The following is a 22,047-nucleotide window of genomic DNA, read 5'->3' as shown; positions in this document are numbered from 1 at the left end:
CTAGGGGTGAGAGAGCACCACTCACAGCAGGGGTAAGGGAAGCAGAATTTGTTTTCTATTAAAGCAGCTGGGATTGGATGGAAAAAGAAGAAATCACTCTCACATACAGTAAAAACTCTTGTGTTCTGTTTTCCATTTCTTATTTTAACAGAAGGTCACTATCTACCTTTGTTTCTTGCACAGCTTAATGTGAGTGACAGCTGAGGCTGATGGTCAGAATATGTAAAGGGGGGCTAGGCTCGGTTAACACGGGTGTCCTGCAGGATGCAGAAAAGCATTTGACAGCTTTCGGCAGCAGTCTATGTGTTCCACCTTTCAGGGAAGCATGGAGGCACAGTGGTAAAAGACCCTGGAGTAACCTGCTGCTTCCAGGGTCAGCAAAAATAGGGATAAAAATGTGGTGTTTTCGCAAACGATGTTAAACAGTACCAATGCTGCCCATTTGAATGGGAGCACGTAAACGGCGAGCGCCGCAACCATTGTTTACCACCCTGACAAGCATCTGTGCGAACCGGGCCTACTGTTATTGTGCTTTTGGCATTGCAACAGTGCATCTCTGGGGGATTTTGACACTATCAGCTGATCAGCTACATTTACAGTGCTGCTTGAATGGTTGTGAACCATTTAAAATGTTTTGCATTGAAGATGACTTGTGACCTAAAACATTGACTGAGTTTCAAACAAGTCCTAAAAGTATCAGGAGGAATGGGCTAACAATCCTTAATGTGCAGGACTGATTGACAGTTACCACAGTTTTTGCAGCACAAGCATATCACACCAGATACTGGTCATGATCAAATATAATTTTTTGTTTATTTTTTTTACCTAAGTTTCCTTCATCTACTCTTAGGACTTGTTTGAAAACCAGATGATACAGAGATATTCATATAAAGATGTATAACATTTTAGAGTTTTGAAACCTTTATATATATTTATTTATTGTATTTATAAAGCACCAACATATTACGCAGCGCTGGACATTAGTTAGGTTACAGACAATATTTAGGGGTGACATCCAGCAATAAGACAATACAGGAATAAAAGAAAAAACAGATCACGCAGCACAGTATGAGTACAAGGTAATGATTTGTGATGCCAATTCCTAACCTTCCAGGCTCCCGCTAATCTAAAGGTGGCCACTAACGATCCAATTTCTAGCGAAAAATCATTTGATAATTATGATCGGAAGAATTGTTCACTACACCATCAACAAACCAATCTTTGCTTCCTATCTATCACAACTAACTAGAAAATCTAAATTTGGGTTTAACAAAAATGCAATCGGACGACTATTTTTATAATAATTTGTAATTGATTGTGCCCAACAACGGAGATTATTTACAACCAATGCGATCGGAATTTCTGATCGCTCTAACGTTTTTTTTGCTAGAAATTGGACTGTTAGTGGCCACCTTTAAACTTCTACCGTTGTTTGTTACATCTGACTCCTCCCTCATCCTATTACCTAATACTAGCCCTGCCGCAATAGTGCCTAACCCTAACAACTACTCAGCCTCCATCATCTTCTTTGGTAGGCCTATTATTTGAGCTCAGATACTTGGTTATTGTATAGCCAAGCTCCAGGTGACAGTGTATGAATTTGGTGCAAGTGGACAACTGATGCACTGTAGTGGCTATTGTATGGCTCATATAATGCAGCTGGCTCTAGTGAGATGCACATAGCTGCAAATTTGTATTAGCTCTATATCAGCACCCAAATTAGCAGTCACTCCAGTCACCTGCTTGGAGTGGCAAATTCAATATTACAGTGCAGAAAGAGCAATCTATGGCTTAATCGAGACTCTATTTCTCAGGTGACAGTGTGGGGGCAAAGCTGTACAGATGCGTCATTAGTCTCCAGGCTAAAGACACGTTTAATTGTTATGGATGAGAAAGAAGTGAGGACGGCTCAGTATAACACATAGGCCCATATGCAATTAACTTTTTCACCTGAGTTATCTCCTCGGAGATAATTTTCATCTTCTCTTTAAACAGAACCCGAGGTGGGTTTGAAGAATATTATCTGCATACAGAGGCTGGATCTGCCTATACAGCATAGCCTCTGTTGCTATCCCAAACCCCCCTAAGGTCCCCCTGCACTCTGCAATCCCTCATAAATCACAGCCACGCTGCTGACAAACAGCTTGTCAGAGCTGGCTGTGTTTATCTCTATAGTGTCAGTCTGCTGCTCTCCCCGCCTCCTGCAGAACTCCAGTCCCCGCCTGCATCCCTTCCCTTCCTGCTGATTGGAGGGAAGGAATGGGGGCAGGGACCGGAGCTATGCAGGAGGCGGTAGAGCAGCTGAGAGGGACACTACAGATGTAAACACAGCCTCACAGCATGGCTGTGATTTATGAGGGATTGCAGAGTGCAGGGGGACCTTAGTGGGGTTTGGGATAGCAACAGAGGCTGGGCTGTATAAGCAGATCCAGCCTCTGTATGCAGATAACATTCTTTAAACACACCTCGGGTTCTCTTTAAACTAACTTTTTAGCATTTCAATATTGAAAAGGTACCCAAAAGTTGGTGAAAAAGTGCATATCAAATCTATTCTTAGTATTTTCTTGCTGGCTGGTGGCATAAAATGCATTTTATGACAAGTTCTGAAAACTCAGGTGGAAAAGTGAATTGCATATGGGCCATAGTGTCACAGAGCGGGCGGCTATTATGCTGGGGATACACGGTACGTTTGTGTACCGTGTATCGACCAGCGGATCCGGCCAGCTGATAATATTCAGCTTGCCCGATCAAGCCGCTTGACCCGCGCCGCTCGATTCCCGCCGGCGGACAATGGCAGGGAATCGAGCGGCTGATAAGGACCGCCGGCGGGGACGAGCGGGAATCGATCCGCGCGCACACGCAAACAAGCGGGGACGCGGCTGGGGTCGCTCCGGCGGCTAATCGGCCGCCGGATCGACCCGTTTATGCCCAGGAAGCGGCAGATCACTAGCCAAGGCACTGAAGGGGATTAGGGGCTACTGTACACATTGGCCTCAATTCACTAAGCAGTTTAGACTAGTATACAGATGGTTTTTAGTCTACTGATGATTTGGTGTAATATTTTAGACCTGTTTTTAGACCTGGTCTAATGCTGGATACACACGGTGCATTCCCGCACTCGATTCCCCGCTCGATTCCCGTCTGCTCGATTATATCTGACATGTCCGATTGCCGTTTCGATGGATCGTTAGGTCGATTTGGCATACTTTGCATGAGAATCGACCTAACAATCATCGAAATGCAATCGGAAATGCTCGGAAATAATCGAGAGGCCGGGAATCGAGTGGGGCATCGAGTGCGGGAACGCACCGTGTGTACCCAGCATTACATTCAGTAATTACACAATTCACAAAGGCAAACAAAGAGTAACCACGCCCACTTTTTCTGACAGAGATTAGACCAGCTGATTTCTGTGGGTAAATTAATTCTGTGGGGTATTTTAAATGTGAGGATGGAACCTTTTGAATTAATTACGCAGGAGTTTAATTGTATGCAGAGGAGAGCTCATCAAAGGAGAAGGATGTCAGTCATAGCTACTTGTTTGTGAATTGCATCTTTTGATAATTTCCCCTGCTTTACCCACCTAATTACCAAATGTTTTAGACCAGATCTAAAAACAGGTCTAAAACATTTGGTAATAGTGAATTCCCCTTTGATGCAACTGACCAAACCATCAGTAGACTAAAAACCATCAGTAGACTAGTCTAAACTGCTTAGTGAATTGAGGCCTTTGTAGATTTTCAGCAGAGGCCGCACCAACCGGCCGCTTTGGCCAAGAATCATCTACCATGTGCAGAAGTTTGAAGCTTTCTTCTGATGTGTCCAGCTGAAACAATGACACCAATGTTTACTTCACACTTGACCAAAAAAAAAAAAAAACTCCAATAAGGTTATCTCAAAGCCTTTTGCTATGCTGCATAATGTTGCACAAAAGAGGAGTTGAAAATGGGAATCTAAATAGAAGTCTATATACAAAATGGATCCTATTGTGCCTGAAGTAAAGTAAATGCTGAATTGTACAGTAATAACATTATGCTCTGGGACATATTTATGAACAATTTAACTAATTTATAAATATGCGCTAGATTTACACTACACAAGTTAGAGCTTAACATGCTTAGAGGCACTGCCTGCAGGCACAAAATCAAGCACGGCTTTTCATTAGCTACAAGCTGGGGAAGTGAAAGCATGCAGTCATCTTTTACCGATATAGTTCAGTGGACAATATCAGAAACAATTACGTAATATTGTTCATTGACAGATATCTGTATTTATATTTTATGCTGCCTCTGTTTTTCTAGCATTCCTCTTAATCTAACATATAAAATGAAAAAGTCTAGCAGTACTGATGTATACACTGTAAAATTAATGTATACTAATCTCAGCAACAAAATTACTGCTCAACTCCATGGTTTCTGCTGATCTAATCTGCAGTAATGCAGATTCCCAGAGTAGCTTCCACAGCAGAAACTTTTGGCCACTGATCATCTGGCTAAGAAGGGAGGAAAAATGAGGCTCTCTTCCCACTTGTTCCAATTGTCCGATGGTTCCGAGCTAATGTTCCACCATGGTCCAGCTGTAGCCAGAGGTAGACGCGCTCCCCCATATGCTATATGGGGGAACGCATCTGCGTGCCCGGGATTATTGCAGCCTGCACAAAAGTGTGGTCCGCTTACTGCATCGGATCCAAATGTGAATGGCTCCTATTTATACAATAGCAGCTGTTTACCGTGGAGCGGAGAACAGACAAAAAACGTTTGTTCCTCCGATCAAGTGGGAACAGAGTCTAAGGCCCCGTTTACACTTAATCAGTTAAAAGTGATTTTCAAAGTAATGCCCATGTTTTCCTATGGCACAGTTCACACTTAATGCGTTTTAACTGAAATCTTTTTCACAATGCACTGCTATGGAAAAAACACGCACTAACGCATACCAACGCATTGAGTGTAAAAGGGCTCCAACAGTATATATAAACAGGGTAAACATTGCCATACATCTAGCGAATGTTCAGCCCAGCCAATTTTAAAATTGTACCGATTTCAATGCCACAACATGCCCACCCCATTGATAATTTGATTGATTTGGGGCCTAAATTGATCAAATGCATTGATCGGACATGTTGTTAAATCTAGGTCCCACTTGGTCAATCGGGTGCGCGTCAGAAACTACATGTGACAGACCCTAGCCGCTGTCTCTCCAAGTGTAAAATGCCCCCCCATGTACAGTGTAAATTCTCACCTGTCCTGCCGGCGGGACACCTGACCTCCTTGGGGTATCGCACCAGTAGGACAGGTGAGAATTTAGAATACACGGGCACCGGGGCTGATTTGGTATAGATTTCATCCTGCAACAGATCTCTCTATGACCATTTCCATCAGGCAGAGATTTATCTCATGGTCAATCTGCCCCTACATGACCTGTTTTTCTGTGTTATGTGCCTCCAAAGGAGCTACCAGAAAATAGAGAAGCCTAGTTTTCAGAAACAGATAAGCTGACCTGCTTTGTTTATATGTACTCTTATGGCATGATATCTGCTCTGTATAAACAAAGTCTCCCTGATATACATTATTACTTACTATTATTTAGTATTAATATATGAGCTTCTGGTGCCTGTAGCACATCATTCCTTTTTCTCTATTCAGGAAACTAATCTTTGAAAACAGACCTCTTTCATAATGAACTAAGAACCATTCTGTTCAATTGCAGATCCTGTCAGGCTTTTAACATGAATGCTTGCAAGGCTGAACAGGATGTCTCTGACTATTCTGCACTGCTGAGATCTTCTTTAATTTAATCTAAATTGGTCTTGATTAGAGCTATTTTATGTCTGTATTGCTAATTGGTCAAAACATTAATCAAGTTACTAATGTGAAACAAGCTTGGTTCCTTGCATCAACAGGTCTCTCTGAATTAGCTCCAGAATTTATCAGAATTTCCAGATTTGTTGGTTTGAGCCTTGATTTTAATCAGCAAGTAAAATCTATACAAAAATTTAGCTGGTCCTTTGTGGAAATTAAGCTGTCAGGGAAAGTAATGCTTTTTAAGTCCACACCATAAAAGCATCTATTTTTCTGTTGATCTTCAGCAGGGCTAATTAGTCACAGTTACCAGAGAACCACCACAGCTTGTCACCCAAGCAATAATGCTAGTGTGTGTTGCTGTTTTTCCTTCCAACACTATAGTTACATCCTATAGATGACAAATGGTTTCCTACATGGTGAGAAAAGGTCTTCCCCTTCTACTAATCACACTCCCTGTCCTAGCTCACGCTTCTCATTTATCTGGATATGGCTGAGCTCAAAATTGGAGAATGCTCAAACTGAGTTAAAAAAATGTTTTTTTTCTAAGACACAAAATGAATGGGTCAGTCCTCCCACTTCTATAAGTAGCATGACTAATTGCTGGTTAAAGCATGTTTTTTACTGAAGGCTTTTAAATATATTCCAGCAGTTTAGTAAAGATTGCTGGAGAGTAAAACCTTGAACGAACCAATGACAGATAATATAAATAAAAGATGGGAATTAAGGGAAGTCACGTGAGTTTGGTTTGAAGAGTTTTTTCTTTCCTGGGCAGTAGTAGACTTGGGATGGAATGGTAATGTTTAATATAATTACATTGCAAAATGGTTTGTGTAACACTGCTAGATGTCCTATTCATTTTTAATCAAAAGTGAAGTTAACTTTTAACGATATGGCTATAGTTTATTCCTACTATCCTGAAAGTCAGTTAATAATAAATAACCATGGTTGTTTCTTAGGCCCCGTTCACACTCGCGTTTTGGCAAATAAACTGACCTGATCCTGATCGGATCCTGATCTGATCCTGATCAGAACCGTACGGTTCCGATCCAGATCCGGTCCGTTTGTATCAGGCATGCATCAGGCTGCCATCCGGATCCGTGGGCAAAAAATAGCAAAATTTGAAAAAAAAAATGTTGGGGTCAGCAGAAGGTGCACCTGGTGCACGTGTAGAATCAGGTTGCTCCGCTGTAGGCCTCACCTCCAACCCCGACATTCTGCCAAACAGCTCCAGCACGTCTGTCACTGCTGCTCCACTCCAGAAATGCTTGGCCCATGTGTCCCCATCCGAAATGGCCGCTTGCATACGCATAGGAAGTGGGGTAGAACGTCAGGTTTTTGTAGGCAGTGTGTTCTGTGCCTTCCGTTCCCCATTGGTTTCTGTGTGCCTGATGGTGCTGTCAGGCTCCGGTCAGGCTCCGGTCAGGCTCCGGTCAGGATGCGTGGGCCGGAGATCCGGACCCAAAAAATAGCGCATGTTGGAAAAGAGTCCGGAGTCCGGATCTGATCCGGCTCCGTACTGTACGGAACGGACGCGTGTGAACGTCCGCATAGACGTTACATTGCTATGCGGAACGTATGTTCCGTTTGTACAGTATGCGGTCCGGATCAGATCCGGAAAATCCGGATAGCGAACGCTAATGTGAACCGGGCCTTAGGAAGAGTCTAAGCTTCATGAATATTAAACTAAGATCAGCATACAATGCAGTCTAAACTTTTTACTTGATCTCTGAATTTTTGAAAAACATAAAAATAAGAGGTGGCATCCAGGAGCATCTAAGTATGTTTGCAATGCAGCCTATAGGAGTCTTAGCACTGACGGCTGAGTCATGTGCTGGCCTAATGCTGGGAATACACCATGAGTTTTTTTGGCAGATAGATGGCTCGATAGATGATTTCCAACATGTCCGATCTGATTTCAATTGTTTTTTCTGATCGATTTTCTCATTGAAGTGAATGGAAATCAATCGAAAAATCAATCGGCCAGTAAATCTGCCAAAAAAACTCATTGTGTATTCCCAGCCTAACACTGTTCACCTTTGTCAGGGAAGAATGAGTCTTGGAACGGATGAGCTCCTCCCATGGCTAGTTCATTAATATGTGCTGGCCTAACACTGTTCACCTGTGTCAGGGAAGAATGAGTATTGGAATGGATGAGCTCCTCCCATGTCTAGTTCATTAATATGTGCCGGCCTAACACTGTTCACCTGTGTCATGGAAGAATGAGTCTTGGAACCGATGAGCTCCTCCCATGTCTAGTTCATTAATATGTCCCGGCCTAACACTGTTCACCTGTGTCAGGGAAGAATGAGTCTTGGAACCGATGAGCTCCTCCCATGTCTAGTTCATTAATATGTGCCAGCCTAACACTGTTCACCTGTGTCATGGAAGAATGAGTCTTGGAACCGATGAGCTCCTCCCATGTCTAGTTCATTAATATGTGCCGACCTAACACTGTTCACCTGTGTCAGGGAAGAATGAGTCTTGGAACCGATGAGCTCCTCCCATGTCTAGTTCATTAAAATGTGCCAGCCTAACACTGTTCACCTGTGTCAGGGAAGAATGAGTCTTGGAACAGATGAGCTCCTCCCATGTCTAGTTCATTAATATGTGCCGGCCTAACACTGTTCACCTGTGTCATGGAAGAATGAGTCTTGGAACGGATGAGCTCCTCCCATGGCTAGTTCATTAATATGTGCCGGCCTAACACTGTTCACCTGTGTCAGGGAAGAATGAGACTTGAATCGGATGAGCTCCTCCCATGGCTAGTTCATTAATATGTGCCGGCCTAACACTGTTCACCTGTGTCAGGGAAGAATGAGTCTTGAAATGGATAGGAAGGTGTAGGAGGCGCCAAAGGTATATTTTTATCTTATATGACAAAATGGTAAGTCACTCTTACCTTAAAGAAAACCTGTAACTAAAAATAGTTCCCCTGGGGGGTACTCACCTCGGGTGGTGGAAGCCTCCGGATCCTATCGAGGCTTCCCCGTCCTCCTGTGTCCCACGGCGGTCTCGCTGTGCCCCTCCAAACAGTGGAAATGTAAATATTTACCTTCCTGGCTCCAGCACAGGCGCAGTATAGGCTCTCCGCTTGGAGATAGGCGGAATTAACCGATTGCTGTCGGTCTGCTCTACTGCGCAGGCGCAAGTTTCCTGTGCCTGCGTAGTAGAGCAGAATCGGCTATTTCCGTCTGTTTCCGTGCTGAGAGCCGCAACAGCGCCACCCGTTGGAGGCAGGGAAGGTAAATATATCAAGCCTTGTCAGGCTTGTCGAGCCAGGATTGCGGGATGCTTCGGGGGAGCCGGATTGCCTGCAGCTACAGGGATGGGGAAGCCTCAATGGGACCCTGAGGCTTCCCACTCCTGAAGTAAGTACCCCCGAAAGGACTTTATTTTAGTACAGGGTCTCTTTAAAGCAGGGGCTTTGCTATCCCCAAAGATCAGTGGCATGTACCCTGGATCTATTCTGGGGTGCCTCTGATGTCCCCCAGGCAGAGTCAGCTGTGATGCCTCAATGGCGGGCATACTGGGAGCTGTGGTGCATCAATCGGGGTTATGCTGGGTGCTGTGGTGCCTCTATGTAGGCAAACTGGGTGCTGTGGTGGCATGCTGGGTGCTGTGATGCCTTTATGGGGGCATGCAGGGAGCTGTGGCTCTTCCATGGGGGCATGCTGGGAGTTGTGGTGCCTGGGAGGGGGTCCACTAGAAGGTCAGGGAATGCCAGATAACCTGTCGGCAGGCCAGCCCACCCAGCAGAAAGCCAGACCAGCCAGCACAGAAGCCAGGTATCTCTGCCTAGTGATGTTTAAAGGAGAACTGCAGTGAGAGGTAAGTGGAGGCTGCCATATTATTATTTTAAGCAATACCAGTTGCCTGGCTATCTTGCTGATCCTCTGCCTCTAATACTTTTAGCCACAGACCCTGAGCAAGCATGCAGCAGATCAGGTGCAGTGTTCTCCTCAGGTTCTTTTGCCAGCTGAGTGGCAAGATAAAGTAGCTGAGTGGGGCACAATGAGAGAATGAAGGGCTGGCGCTTCTTTGCACAACTCTTCTTACTGCATAGGAGGAGTTGAGCCAATGACAGCAACCGGTTAAAAGAGCCTGGGGAGAACATGGGGGTGTTTCTGACATTATTTTCAGATCTGACAACATTAGCTGTATGCTTGTTTCTGGTGTTATTCAGACACTACTGCAGTCAAACAGAGCAGCAGGGCTGCAAGGCAACTGCTACTGTTTAAGAGGAAATAAATATGGCAGCCTCCACAGCCTCTACAATTGTCATTTAAGTGACACTGCCTGTCAATGTGATATGCTGCATTTTTTTTTTTGTAATAATGGAGGGGGGCTTCATCCAACATTTTGCTGGGCAGGCCTACTTAAACTGCTGCTAAGTTTATGTAAATGTTGCTCTACCCATGACCACACCCACATTCTGGTGCATGGCCACACCCATTTTCCGGCTGGAGTGCCCAAAAGTGCCCCAGATCTCTTAGGATCCTAGCAACGCCCCTGCCTTAAAGGATGTCACATTCGAGAATGCAGTATTTTCAGTAAAAACAGTATTGGCTAAACTCCATTTTATTTACTAGTTGCCTGTGTAGATGCATTTCCTGCACTAATATGCATTGCACTACTAAATATACTTTATTTGTGTACATGTGATCCTTCATTGCTAAAGAAACCAGGATCAGATTATCAAATGAAGTGTTTTTCCCCCTTGGTTCTTATTTACTTCTGCTTTACGCCTCCTGCCATAAGCTCATACGGCATAGTAATTCAGAAGATACCGAGAGGTCATGCAGAAGAGGATATAATGCAAATAACAGCAATGTGCTCATACCAAACGTTAAGACAGAAGTGGGAGATAGATATGCACATTTCTGGACACAAACAAGCTGGGCTTACTTGCAATATATATATATTAGCAGTGTAACACAGATATTAGAAGCCAAAAATGGTTTCAATGCTGATCAGCTCCCACACACACATACACACAAATATATATTTCCATTATAAATCAGTTTGTTCCTAAAATCCAAATGAAAAGCAGATGTGGTGCTATGGGGATGCAGAAATTATCCTCATCTGCCCCCATCTGTCCATGCACACTCATACACACACAGCTCTTCATACAGAGCAATGAGCAGAGACACAGAGCAGGCTGTTCTACTTTCTGTACACAAGTGAACAGGCGCACAGTATGCTCTGTCAGTTCCAGTTTATTACATAGGAGTGTTGCACATATGAATTATTATTATTCGCTTATACCTTTGTTTGTACAGAAGTATGGTACTATATTCCTGCATGCTTGCTCTTCCTGCTCACTTTTAAAGGCAGCAGAGCATCTGGAATTAAACATTATTTTTAATGACTCCCCCCATAAGGAAGGTTCATAATGGAGTGTGGCATTGGGGGGCGAAGGTTGGGGTGAGCCTCATTACTTACCTACGGGGTGCTGCTCCTCTGGCCCCTTGTCCATATGGGATCTGCCATCTTCTCCAGGGAGAGAGTGTAGCTGCCTGGCACAATGCATGCTGGGAGATGTAGTCCATGGATATGAGAATATCTTTGTACTCGGATTCACGGACTACCACCATGCACTGCGGCAGGTTTGCGTGACTTTGCCAGGAAAGTTGGAAATGCAGCAGCTGAAGTCTCTCCCTGGAGAAGACGGCAGATCCCATATGGACAGGGGGCCAGAGGAGCAGCACCCCATAGGTAAGTCATGGCATTCGTCCTAACACTGCCCCTCTATGGCAGACTCCACTATGAACCTCCCTAATGATGGTTCCTTTAAAAAAAAGTGTAATTCCAGGTGCTCATTTGCCTTTAAGTAGCTGTCTGCTTGCAACTTTTGCTTCGCATTTAATTTAAAGAAAAAATATTCATTATGCCTATAATGCCAAAAGTGTACCCAGTCAGACTCCAGTCCACAGTCAGTCACAGATGCCCACTGTGCTCAAACTATAGAAGCGATGTGTATGGATGATGTTGGTGCTTTGATCAATGGAGATGCTCAATGAGACGCTAATAATTCCAGCTTGAATGTAAATGTAAATGCTGCTTGGGATTGGGCCAATCAAAATCAGCAGGAAGTGTGTCTGCTTGGCCTAATTCTCTGCTGCATATAACATACCTCCCAATTTTTGAAGTCAGGAAAAAGGGATACTAAGACCACACCTTTAGCCATGCCCCAATTCTACGTGGGGTGTGCCGCTCCCCTATATTTTTTGGTGTCTAATCCCCCATATATATATTTCCCTGGTGTCTAGTGGCTCCCTCCCTTCCATATACAGTTCCCCAGTGTCTAGTTCCCCCTCCCTCCCATATATAGTTCCCTGGTGTCTATTGGCTCCCTCCCCAGGGCTGGATTTACCATAAGGCACTGTAGGCAAATGCCTACAGGTGCCTGATGATGGAAAGACAGCTGACTCCCTTCCACGAGCACCTCCCACCCTCCTTCCCTATGCAGAGTCCTGATAAGAGTGTATAAGAGAAGATACTTGCCCTGCCCTTGGCATTCCACTGACGAGCTCTCCCTTCAGTCAGGGGCATCTCTAATTCTGAGCTCCCCCTAGCTACCTAATACTTGGGGGCACCTCTAGCTACTTAATATTGAGGGTACTCCTGGCCACCTAATAATAAGGGACACCTGTAATTACGTATGATGGGCAAGGGAAGGAAGGGAGAAGTGATAGCCAGGACAGCCAGTACACTTGCGGTGCAGTTTGATAGCTGTTTGTAGGTTCATGGAGGGTGAAGTCTAAGGTGCCAGGACATCTGTGCCTATAGGCTCCTGTGATGTAAATCTGGGCCTGTCCCTCCCATATACAGTTCCTTAGTGTCTAGCGACCCCGCCCCCTTTTTCCCCCTATACAGTTCCCTGGTGTCTGGTGGTCCTCCCTCCCCTATATAATATCTTGGTGTTCCTCCCTCCTTTAGTTACCTTTTACAAAGTCCCCTGTTGCCTAGGGCTTCACCCTCCCTCCCTCACATCCCCAAAATAACTTCCCTAGTGTGTATTGCTTACCCCCCCCCCCCCACACACACATATAGTTTCTCTGGTGCCTAGGGCTTCCCCCTCCCTCCCCCCCTCCTCCCTCCCTAATATAGCATATTTCCCTGTTGTTTAATACTTTCCCCCTCCATCCCCCATATAGCTTCTCAGGTGTCTAGAGGAATATAGGAGGAATCCAAGAGCCAATAAATTGTAGTAAGTTTCTTACTACAGGGATTATGACAAGGTGAATAATTATACTCACATGTGTGCCACAGCAATGGCTCAACAGTAGGCTGATGGGGAGAATAAACCTAACCCCACTTGGATTAAAAAGTAGCTCTCTGCAGTTACGGACAAAACAACAAAGAGATATACTCTCTGCACGAGATGGTATGATTATGTACGCGGTTCGAGGTGCCAAAGTAAAATAGAAGTATTAAATACAGTTTAGAAAAAATAGGTAAAGGTAAACACTTACCTTCTCTCGGGAGGGCTCTACTACGACTCAGTGGCTCATTGGAGAGTCTGCTCTCTTTATATGTCAGAATAAGTGGGAACCTAGCCCCGAGAAACACAGTTGGATCAATAAAATTACAGTTCTTAACCTTACCATTGAGTTTTTTCCCCTTAAAGGAGGAGGTAAATATACCTTTAACGCCTCAAATTTTAAACTGTTTAATAATTTTATTTCAATGGTGTGAACCACGTACATATTATCCACAACAGCTCACCGCTCGCTCTCTGGCCATCTCGATTTTCTCACCTTACATGTAATTACATGATATGCAAGAGGAGAACAAGGAAGTAGAGCAAGCAGTGAGCTGTATTGGATGGATGCATATTGCTGGAGCCCGGAGGAGGTGAGATAAGCATGGCTACCACTGCCCCAACACTGTGCATATATGCTGGTGCTGGAGGAGCACAGGAAAGGTGCATGCTGTTGGACACAAGAAGGTTGAGAGGTATGATATACAGGATCTTCTCAAAAAATTAGCATATTGTGATAAAGTTCATTATTTTCTGTAATGTACTGATAAACATTAGACTTTCATATATTTTAGATTCAAATACACACAACTGAAGTAGTTCAAGCCTTTTATTGTTTTAATATTGATGATTTTGGCATACAGCTCATGAAAACCCAAATTTCTTATCTCAAAAAATTAGCATATTTCATCCGACCAATAAAAGAAAAGTGTTTTTAAAACAAAAAAAGTCAACCTTCAAAAAATGATGTTCAGTTATGCACTCAATACTTGGTCGAGAATCCTTTTGCAGAAATGACTGCTTCAATGCGGCGTGGTATGGAGGCAATCAGCCTGTGGCACTGCTCAGGTGCTATGGAGGCCCAGAATCCTTTGATAGCAGCCTTAAGCTCATCCAGAGTGTTGGATCTTGCGTTTCTCAACCTTCTCTTCACAATAACCCACCTCATCACTGCATATACCTACCTTTTGTGTTGAGTGAACCCACCTCACTGCATATACCTACCTTTTGTGTTGAGTGAACCCACCTCACTATATATCCCTAGCTGTTGTGTTCAGTGAACCCACCTCACTGCATATACCTACCTTTTGTGTTGTGTGAACCCACCTCACTGCATATACCTACCTTTTGTGTTGAGTGAACCCACCTCACTGTATATACCTAGCTGTTGTGTTCAGTGAACCCACCTCATCACAGCATATACCTGTATGTACATGTGCACATTCCCTTTCGTGATCATTACCTTGCCGTGGTGAATTTGATCAGCTGGACAGTCACTGTTGTTCTATCATTGAGCTACCACAGCCCGGCGACCATATGGGCTTGAACACCGCCACGGCCTGCACTCTCGCCATGGTGCGCACCAGTCCAGCATGGCCGTCACTACGCAAACAGCTGCTTGCGGTGCGTTGCACAGTGCGTTTGGTGTATCAGTGTGAAGCAGTACTCTAATTACACTCCCTGATTGATGTATACACATGCAAGATGTTTTAAAGCACTTTAGGCCTGCAATTTAGCATCCAATGTGATTTCTGCCCTTAAAACGCTGCTTTACGTCAAAACCAGATTTCCCCCCCGGGACTTTTGGCGTCTATCCCACTCATCCATGCCCCCCTCCAGGTGTTGGACTCCTTGAAACATCTTTTCCATCACTTTTGTGGCCAGCATAATTTTTTCTAGTTTTCAAAGTTCGCCTTCCCATTGAAGTCTATGGCGGTTTGCGAACGTTCACATGTTCGCGAACGTTTGGGGAGGTTCACGAACCGGGTTCGCAAACCTAAAATCGGAGGTTCGGGCTATCTCTAATCAAATAGACCTGTACATTGAAGTAAACAATTGCAGCTTTTAATGTATCTCAGTTTGGAACCACATTCATGTACAATAAACACAAATACATGTTAAAATGACTCTGAGATCTGGCCATTGAGTCTAAACTCAATGGCCAGATCTGAGTCATTTTAACATGTATGTGTTTATTCACCCCTTTGACATTTGACCCAATATCGCATTTATCTGTCTACTGGCCTGGATAGGTGACCCTACGTTCCATGCATGTAAGCTATATGGTGTTTTACATAGATTCAAGATGTGTAAGCTTAGCCAAAATGTTTATACTATTTACATGCGTACTTAATGACCATAACATGTTCTTCTGTTTTCCAACAGGCTCATCTAGAAAGAGGTAAAGGAGAGTCTATACTATATTCCCCAACATGGATGATTTTGAAAAACACACAGACACACAAAGTAAATCTGATGATATCAGAGTCTCAGATGTCTTTAACTCTGAACAACTTCACCAGCATCATGGACCTACCTTGGCCACCACAAAAGCTGCAGCTTGATGATGGAATCTTCCTTGGTGGAACTGGTGAGAGTGGTATTCCAGATCACTTGCAGGGCATTCCCACTTTTCATGGATGCATCTTAGAGGCAAAGTTTGACAATGTTGATCTGCTTTCAAGTTCCCTCCCTCAAGTAGAACTCCATGGACAATGGGAAGATTGCCATACTGACTTTCTGTCTAATTCTGCTGAATCCTTTGGATTTATTGGACCACGCTCATATATAATATTTCCTAACTGGGATGTGAAATCACATGGATCTATTCAATTTACATTGGAAACATCTAGACCAGGACGTGCCCCACTCATCTATGAGTCTGGCCCACAAAGATCATACCTATACTTTGAAATTGTTGGAGGTCACATACAGGGCACAGTAGATACAGGAAGGTCTGCTGTAAAAATTCAGAATATGGTATATATAAGTGACAGTCAGCCCCATGATGTCCAAGTCTTCATAGATAACTCTAAAATTCAGCTTATTGTAGATAATACACCTTCCCAAGTCTCTCTTGATAATTTTGGAGACATTTGGGATTTCCATGGTAATTTGTATGTGGGAGGATTGGATGAGATCACATTGATTAAGATAAGGGAAGGTCCACTTGGTCGCTTATTTATAGATGATATGGAATACAGGTCCTTCTCTGGCTGTGTTACAAACTTAAAGGTAAACTACATAAAGAAAGACCTGCATGATGCTTTGGCTAGCAGAGATATTACAGATGGGTGCCATGAATATGAGGACTATGTTGAATATGAAGAGGCCACCACCCTTTCCAGTCTTTCTACTACAGCGACAGGGTCCTCGGTCATTATGAATCTTTTTGATATCTGCAAGATGGAACATGGTACACCTAAACTGACATCTTTCATTAACACAAAGCCATTGTCAGTTACCAGAGGGGGCACATCAGTCCTGGAATGGAGACATGTCCAACCCATAGTTGACCTGAGCAAATCTGGGATACGTCAATCCCAAATAGTTTTCACTATAGTAAATGACACTCAAAATGGACATTTGGAGCTTGACATAGCAGGTGCTGAAGCAAGGCGTAAATTTACGCTACTAGATGTAACTAATCATAGAGTGAAATATGTTCATGATGGATCCCAGTCACATGAAGACCACCTGTATTTGGAAGTATCATTAGCCAGTGGTGTACATGTTCCAGACTGTTTAAGAAAAGCCCAGCAATATAATATTTCAATAAATATATCCCCTTCTACAGCCATACCGATAATTGAGTTCCCTAAGGGTAATATAATAGGGGTTTTAAAAGGTGGTAGAAGAGTATTTACAACAGATATCATCAAGATTGAAGATCCTGATACACCATGTCACTTGCTTAAAGTATATGTCACAGTGAATGCTAAAGAAGGCCATGTCGAATTACAACACAAGCCTGGAAAAGCTATCCAAGAATTCTCCTGCAAGGATTTAGAAGAAGATGACGTAGTATTTATCCACAAGTCTGGACTACAGATACAACTAACACTGCAGGCTAGTGATGGAATTACAAGAAGCTCTTTGGTTTATGCCAACTTTGTAGTGCTAGAGCCACCCACAAATGTGACACATAAAACAGTAGTGGTGCCAGAGGGATCATCTGCAGTTATCACACCTTTCAACCTGCCTATATTGGCCACTTCAGATAAACTTGGAGAAGAAATCATGTATCAGTTGGTAGGAAACCCCAAAATGGGAGTTATACAAAAGCTGGTAGGCGGAGGGGAATGGAAAGAAACAGAGACATTTAGCCAGAGTGACTTGGAAAGAGCAGGAGTTCGGTATCTCAGCACAGGTTCTGATACTAGGAGTGGTGAGAGGAGCGAAGATCTGAAAATTCAGCTAAAACTTGGAACTCAAGTAATGAGTAATAATACGTTGCGTATAAAAGTGAAGAGGTCTAGTATACAAAAGATGACAACAGTTCTTCTAAAGTTAGGGAAGAAGCGTGAAATGAATCTGTCAGATAAGCAGCTACAATTAGATACACTCACAGAAGACCATGAACTGGTGTTAACCACATATTTGATTGTTAAGTCCCCCAAGAAGGGTAATCTGTTGCTTAATGGAAAACGTGTTATAGAAGGCTCCTTATTTACCCAGGAAGATCTGGTAAAAGAGCGCTTCAGCTATGCAGCTACAGTACGAAACACAAAAGAAACTGAAGACCAATTTCTGTTCCAGATGTTACACGGCAGCAAGGCCTCCACAGTGTATACTGTCAAAGTTTTAATTGATGCAGATCCAGATGCCCCACAACTTACTAATCAACTATTACATGTTCTTGAGGGAGGGCAGGGGGCAATAACTCCAAACCACCTTTTCCTAAAAAGTGGCAATAGTGCTGGTTTCATTTATGAAGTAATCGATGGACCCCAGCATGGCACGTTAATACGAAAGGGAAGTCCAGATTCTGGAGATCCTACAGAAGAAGGAATATTAGAGTTCAGCAATATTGATATCCTTGAAGGGGTACTTTTTTACCAGCATGATGGCTCAGAAACAACTGAAGATGATATACCATTTGTAGCCTCCCGACAGCAGGAGGGCAGTGCCGATGATGTGAGTGGAGAAGAAGAATATGAAGAACAGGAAGTATTAAGAGGTGTCTTCCGAGTGTCAATTCAACCTGTCAATGACAATCCACCATTACAATCTGTGCAGAAAGTTTTCAATGTTGTCCGTGATGGACAGAAGTTGCTAACTACAAATGATATCGCTTTCCTAGATCCAGACTCAGGATCAACAGACTCACAAATAGTCCTAGTTTGGTATGGAGTACCATTTGGAAGAATAGCCTTTGTGGATGAGCCATCGAAAGTAGTTGTGAGGTTCACACAAGAGGACCTCAGAAGACACAGAATTTTGTTTATACATAGTGGCCCAGATCAGGGTTCTATACAGCTGAGAGTTTCAGATGGTCTTCATCATCTTACTACTATCTTAGAGGTTCAGGCATCTGATCCTTACATTCACATTTCCAATATCACCATTCTAAATGTACTTCCAGGTGGAAAAGCAACTTTGTCAGCCCCAAGCCTAAAACTGGAGTCCAACTTGGATCTACGTACGGAAGATGAAATAAAATATTATATCAGCACTAAACCACTGTGGGGTGAAGTTTTAAAGGGGGGTGAGTCCACAGATTCATTTTCACAACAAGATCTGTCCGATGGTCTCATGGTTTATCAACACAATGGAGAAGGAAGTAACAAAGATAATTTCCGAATTTCCGTTGAAGCAAATCAGGTAGTGGCAGTAGGTGACATTATGGTTCAAGTAGCCACTGAGTCTCCACCTGTAACTCTGAATGTGATGCACAATGAGAAGGTGTACGTCTTCCAGAGGGAAGCAGCAGAAATAAAGAAGGATCATCTAATGGTGAGTTTTGCCAGGTGGCAACCAACTTTCTTTGACATATTATACATTTGTCCTGGCCATTCAAACGTCATTTGCTTAGCTTAGTTAACAAAGCGATGATAATATAAATCCAGTTGCCAACTTAAAGCAGAACTGAAGAACTAAAAAAAAACAGTGTTTCACTTACCTGTGGTTTCGTTACCACCAACGTGGCAACAGCGCCTACGCGCCCCGGACCACGCGTATCTTTTTTCACATTCCCGCCCGCAATAGTCCGGGTGGCCCGGGGCGTGCAGGCGCAGTTGTCGCGTCGCGGTAATGAAACTAGCTGGCGGCGGGATAACAGAGGATCGTGGAGGACCGGTGCAGGACAGGAAGGCTGCAAGGGGCTGGCAGAAACCCCCAGGTTTTGTATTCTTCTAAATTAAGTTGTAGGTATCATTCTTTTGTTTCATGACACGCATGTCACTTCAAATTTTGAACAGAAACCCCAGGTAAGTGAAACACTTTTTTTTAGTTCTTCAGATCTGCTTTAATTAGGTATGCCTGGCCCTACTGTTGTACACATACTGAACTATGATATCACGGCCCACATGCAATTAATTTTTCTCCCGTGTTTTCTCCTAGGTGATAATTTTCCATTCTTTTTTTAAGAATAACTTTTCAGCATTTTGCAATTGAAAAAGTACCAAAAAATAGGTGGAAGAGTACTTTCGAAACTATTTTAGGTATTTCTTTGCTTGCTGGTGATTCAAAAGGAATTTTATTGGCAAGTTTGAAAATATCACTTAGGAGAAAACTCAGGAGAAAAAGTTGCATATGGGCCCGCATCTGTAATGCACACAAATAGAAATGCAATATACATCAAAGAAAAATATAAGATAATTAAAAGACAAACAAACAATGGCTTGTTCATTAAATTGCATTGAGATTTCATCTCTACTGGCAAATCACGCCTAAAGCAGAGTCATTGAAAATGAATGTACAATCTTTGATCATAATACATTCAGTACATTTTTCATAGACGTACAAAAGCAAGTGGATTGACCATTGTTTTGCTTACAAAAACATTTCATTGCAGAAGCACTGAGATTTCAAATGCCATAATCTGTATATATGTTACGGCCAGAACCCGAAGTGTGGCCACTTCTAGTTCTGGCCGGCCACTTCGGGTTCTGGCCGGCCAATGTGCGAAGTGGCCGCAGCGCAGCGGGCAATGTTAGAAATGTAATGTTTATGCCGTCTCGCTGCGGCCAAATTGATGACAACTTGCTTAATTCAATGAAATATAGCCGGCGGCAATGTAATAGATGAAGCCGCCCGGCTTTTGCACTGCCTCTCTCCTCTCCCCCCCTCTTCTCTCTCCTCTCCCCGCCTCCCATACATTGTATGTAGCAGCCGGGGACATGCAGCCGGAGAGTCGTTCGTCGCTCCAGGAAAGCAGAGCGGGGAGGCTGCAGACATCGCTCCTGCCAGCACCCGCTCTGCAGGAACGGCAGGATTCCCCTGCCGCGACGAACGACTCTCGGGGACACGCTGCTACTTATTGTATTTATTGTATGGGAGGCGGGGGGGGGGGGAATCGGGGAGAGGAGAGAGGCAGTGCGTAAGCCGGCGGCTTCATCTATTACATTGCCACCGGCTATATTTCATTAAATTAAGCAAGTTGTCATCAATTTGGCCGCAGCGAGACAGCGTAAACAAAACATTTCTCACATTGGCCGCTGCGCTGCGGCCACTTCGCACATTGGCCGGCCAGAACCCGAAGTGGCCGGCCAGAACTAGAAGTGGCCATACTGCCGGTTCTGGCCGTAACACATATATCTACAGTATAATACATAGCCTAGTTGTATTGCCAAGGGTCACATTTTGCAGTCAGATATCTACGTGTAATTTGATTAGAATAGAGGAGTCTAACTCCAGTCCTCAAGGGCTGAGGGCCTCATGCATTTTTGGCACACCTCACATTAATTGATGAACTTGAATCAGGAAAGGTGTGGTTTATCAGGTAGGGCTGGTGCACACCGGAGCGGTTCTGGAGCGTTTTTTAAAACGCTTGCAAGGGGGAAAACCGCTTGGCTAATGAAAGTGAATGGGATGGTGCACACCAGAGCGGTTCGTTTTTTCCACAACGCAAACTCGGGGGCTGCAGCATTTTTTAGATTTCTGAAGCGTTTGTGCCTCAAGGTTACAGTATAGGAAAGTGGAAAAACGCTAGATCAGAGCTGATTTTCAGGTGTTTTTGTTACATTAGCTGTTCAGTAACAGCTTTACTGTAACAATATTTGAAATCTGCTACACAAAAACGCTCCAAAAAATGCTAGGCATGTTTAGAAAACCTCTCTAAACATGCCTAGAATCACTCTGAAATCTGCTTCAAACACCTCTAGTGTTTTGCGGATCTGCTAGAGGTTTTTGGTGTGCACTGGGCCATAGAACACATTTCTCCATTTCTCAGTCCATCCTAAACACTGGCCTTGGTATGACCCTTGAGGACTGGAGTTGGACAGCCCTAGATTAGAAGAAAAATATTTTTTACTGTACTTTCATAGCTAAAATTGAAAACAATTTAGTCAATATGTTAGTATGGTTATTTTAAAGGCACCAATTCATATTTTCTTAATTTGATAAAGTTTAGGATTTGTAAAGCAAGAAATATTTTGGTATATTTACAGTAGCTCTCATTTTTTTTTTTTACATAATTTATTGACAGTAACTCTTATATCACAACGCTATGTATAGACACAAGCGCTGGAAGATAAACAGTTGTCAGCACTGCACAAACGCTGCAAACATATAATTAAAAGAAAAAACATTTATTTCTGCTATTTATTAAATATATGACTAGGAAGGAAAAAACACTGTTTTGTGACTTAAGAGTAGCTATGGAACAATGGTTTACTTTCATCCTTCTTTGTCTCAGTTTATTTACATACTTATGTGAACAATGAGAACTGCTTTTGAAAAGGGTACAGAAGCCAGACTAAAGTTGGCCATACACTTATCGATTTTCCCGTTCAGTTTCTTGCAGGTTCATATCTAGAC

At 43.4% G+C, this 22,047-nt stretch overlaps 1 protein-coding gene across 3 annotated transcripts in view; it reads left to right on the top strand.

Moving 5' to 3' along the window:
• The window catches only part of CSPG4 (chondroitin sulfate proteoglycan 4), a 214,660-nt gene that overhangs the window by 137,527 nt on the left and 55,086 nt on the right, over positions 1-22,047 (top strand). For all 3 annotated transcript variants that reach the window (XM_068275712.1, XM_068275714.1, XM_068275711.1), the window contains one exon: positions 15,454-19,023. In XM_068275712.1, the coding sequence (XP_068131813.1) occupies positions 15,454-19,023 (3,570 nt within the window). The remainder of the gene's footprint in view (positions 1-15,453; positions 19,024-22,047) is intronic.

Source organism: Hyperolius riggenbachi, chromosome 3 (assembly GCF_040937935.1).
Source record: "Hyperolius riggenbachi isolate aHypRig1 chromosome 3, aHypRig1.pri, whole genome shotgun sequence".
NCBI classification, from domain to species: domain Eukaryota; kingdom Metazoa; phylum Chordata; class Amphibia; order Anura; family Hyperoliidae; genus Hyperolius; species Hyperolius riggenbachi.
This window is presented reverse-complemented; position numbering and strand designations above follow the sequence as displayed.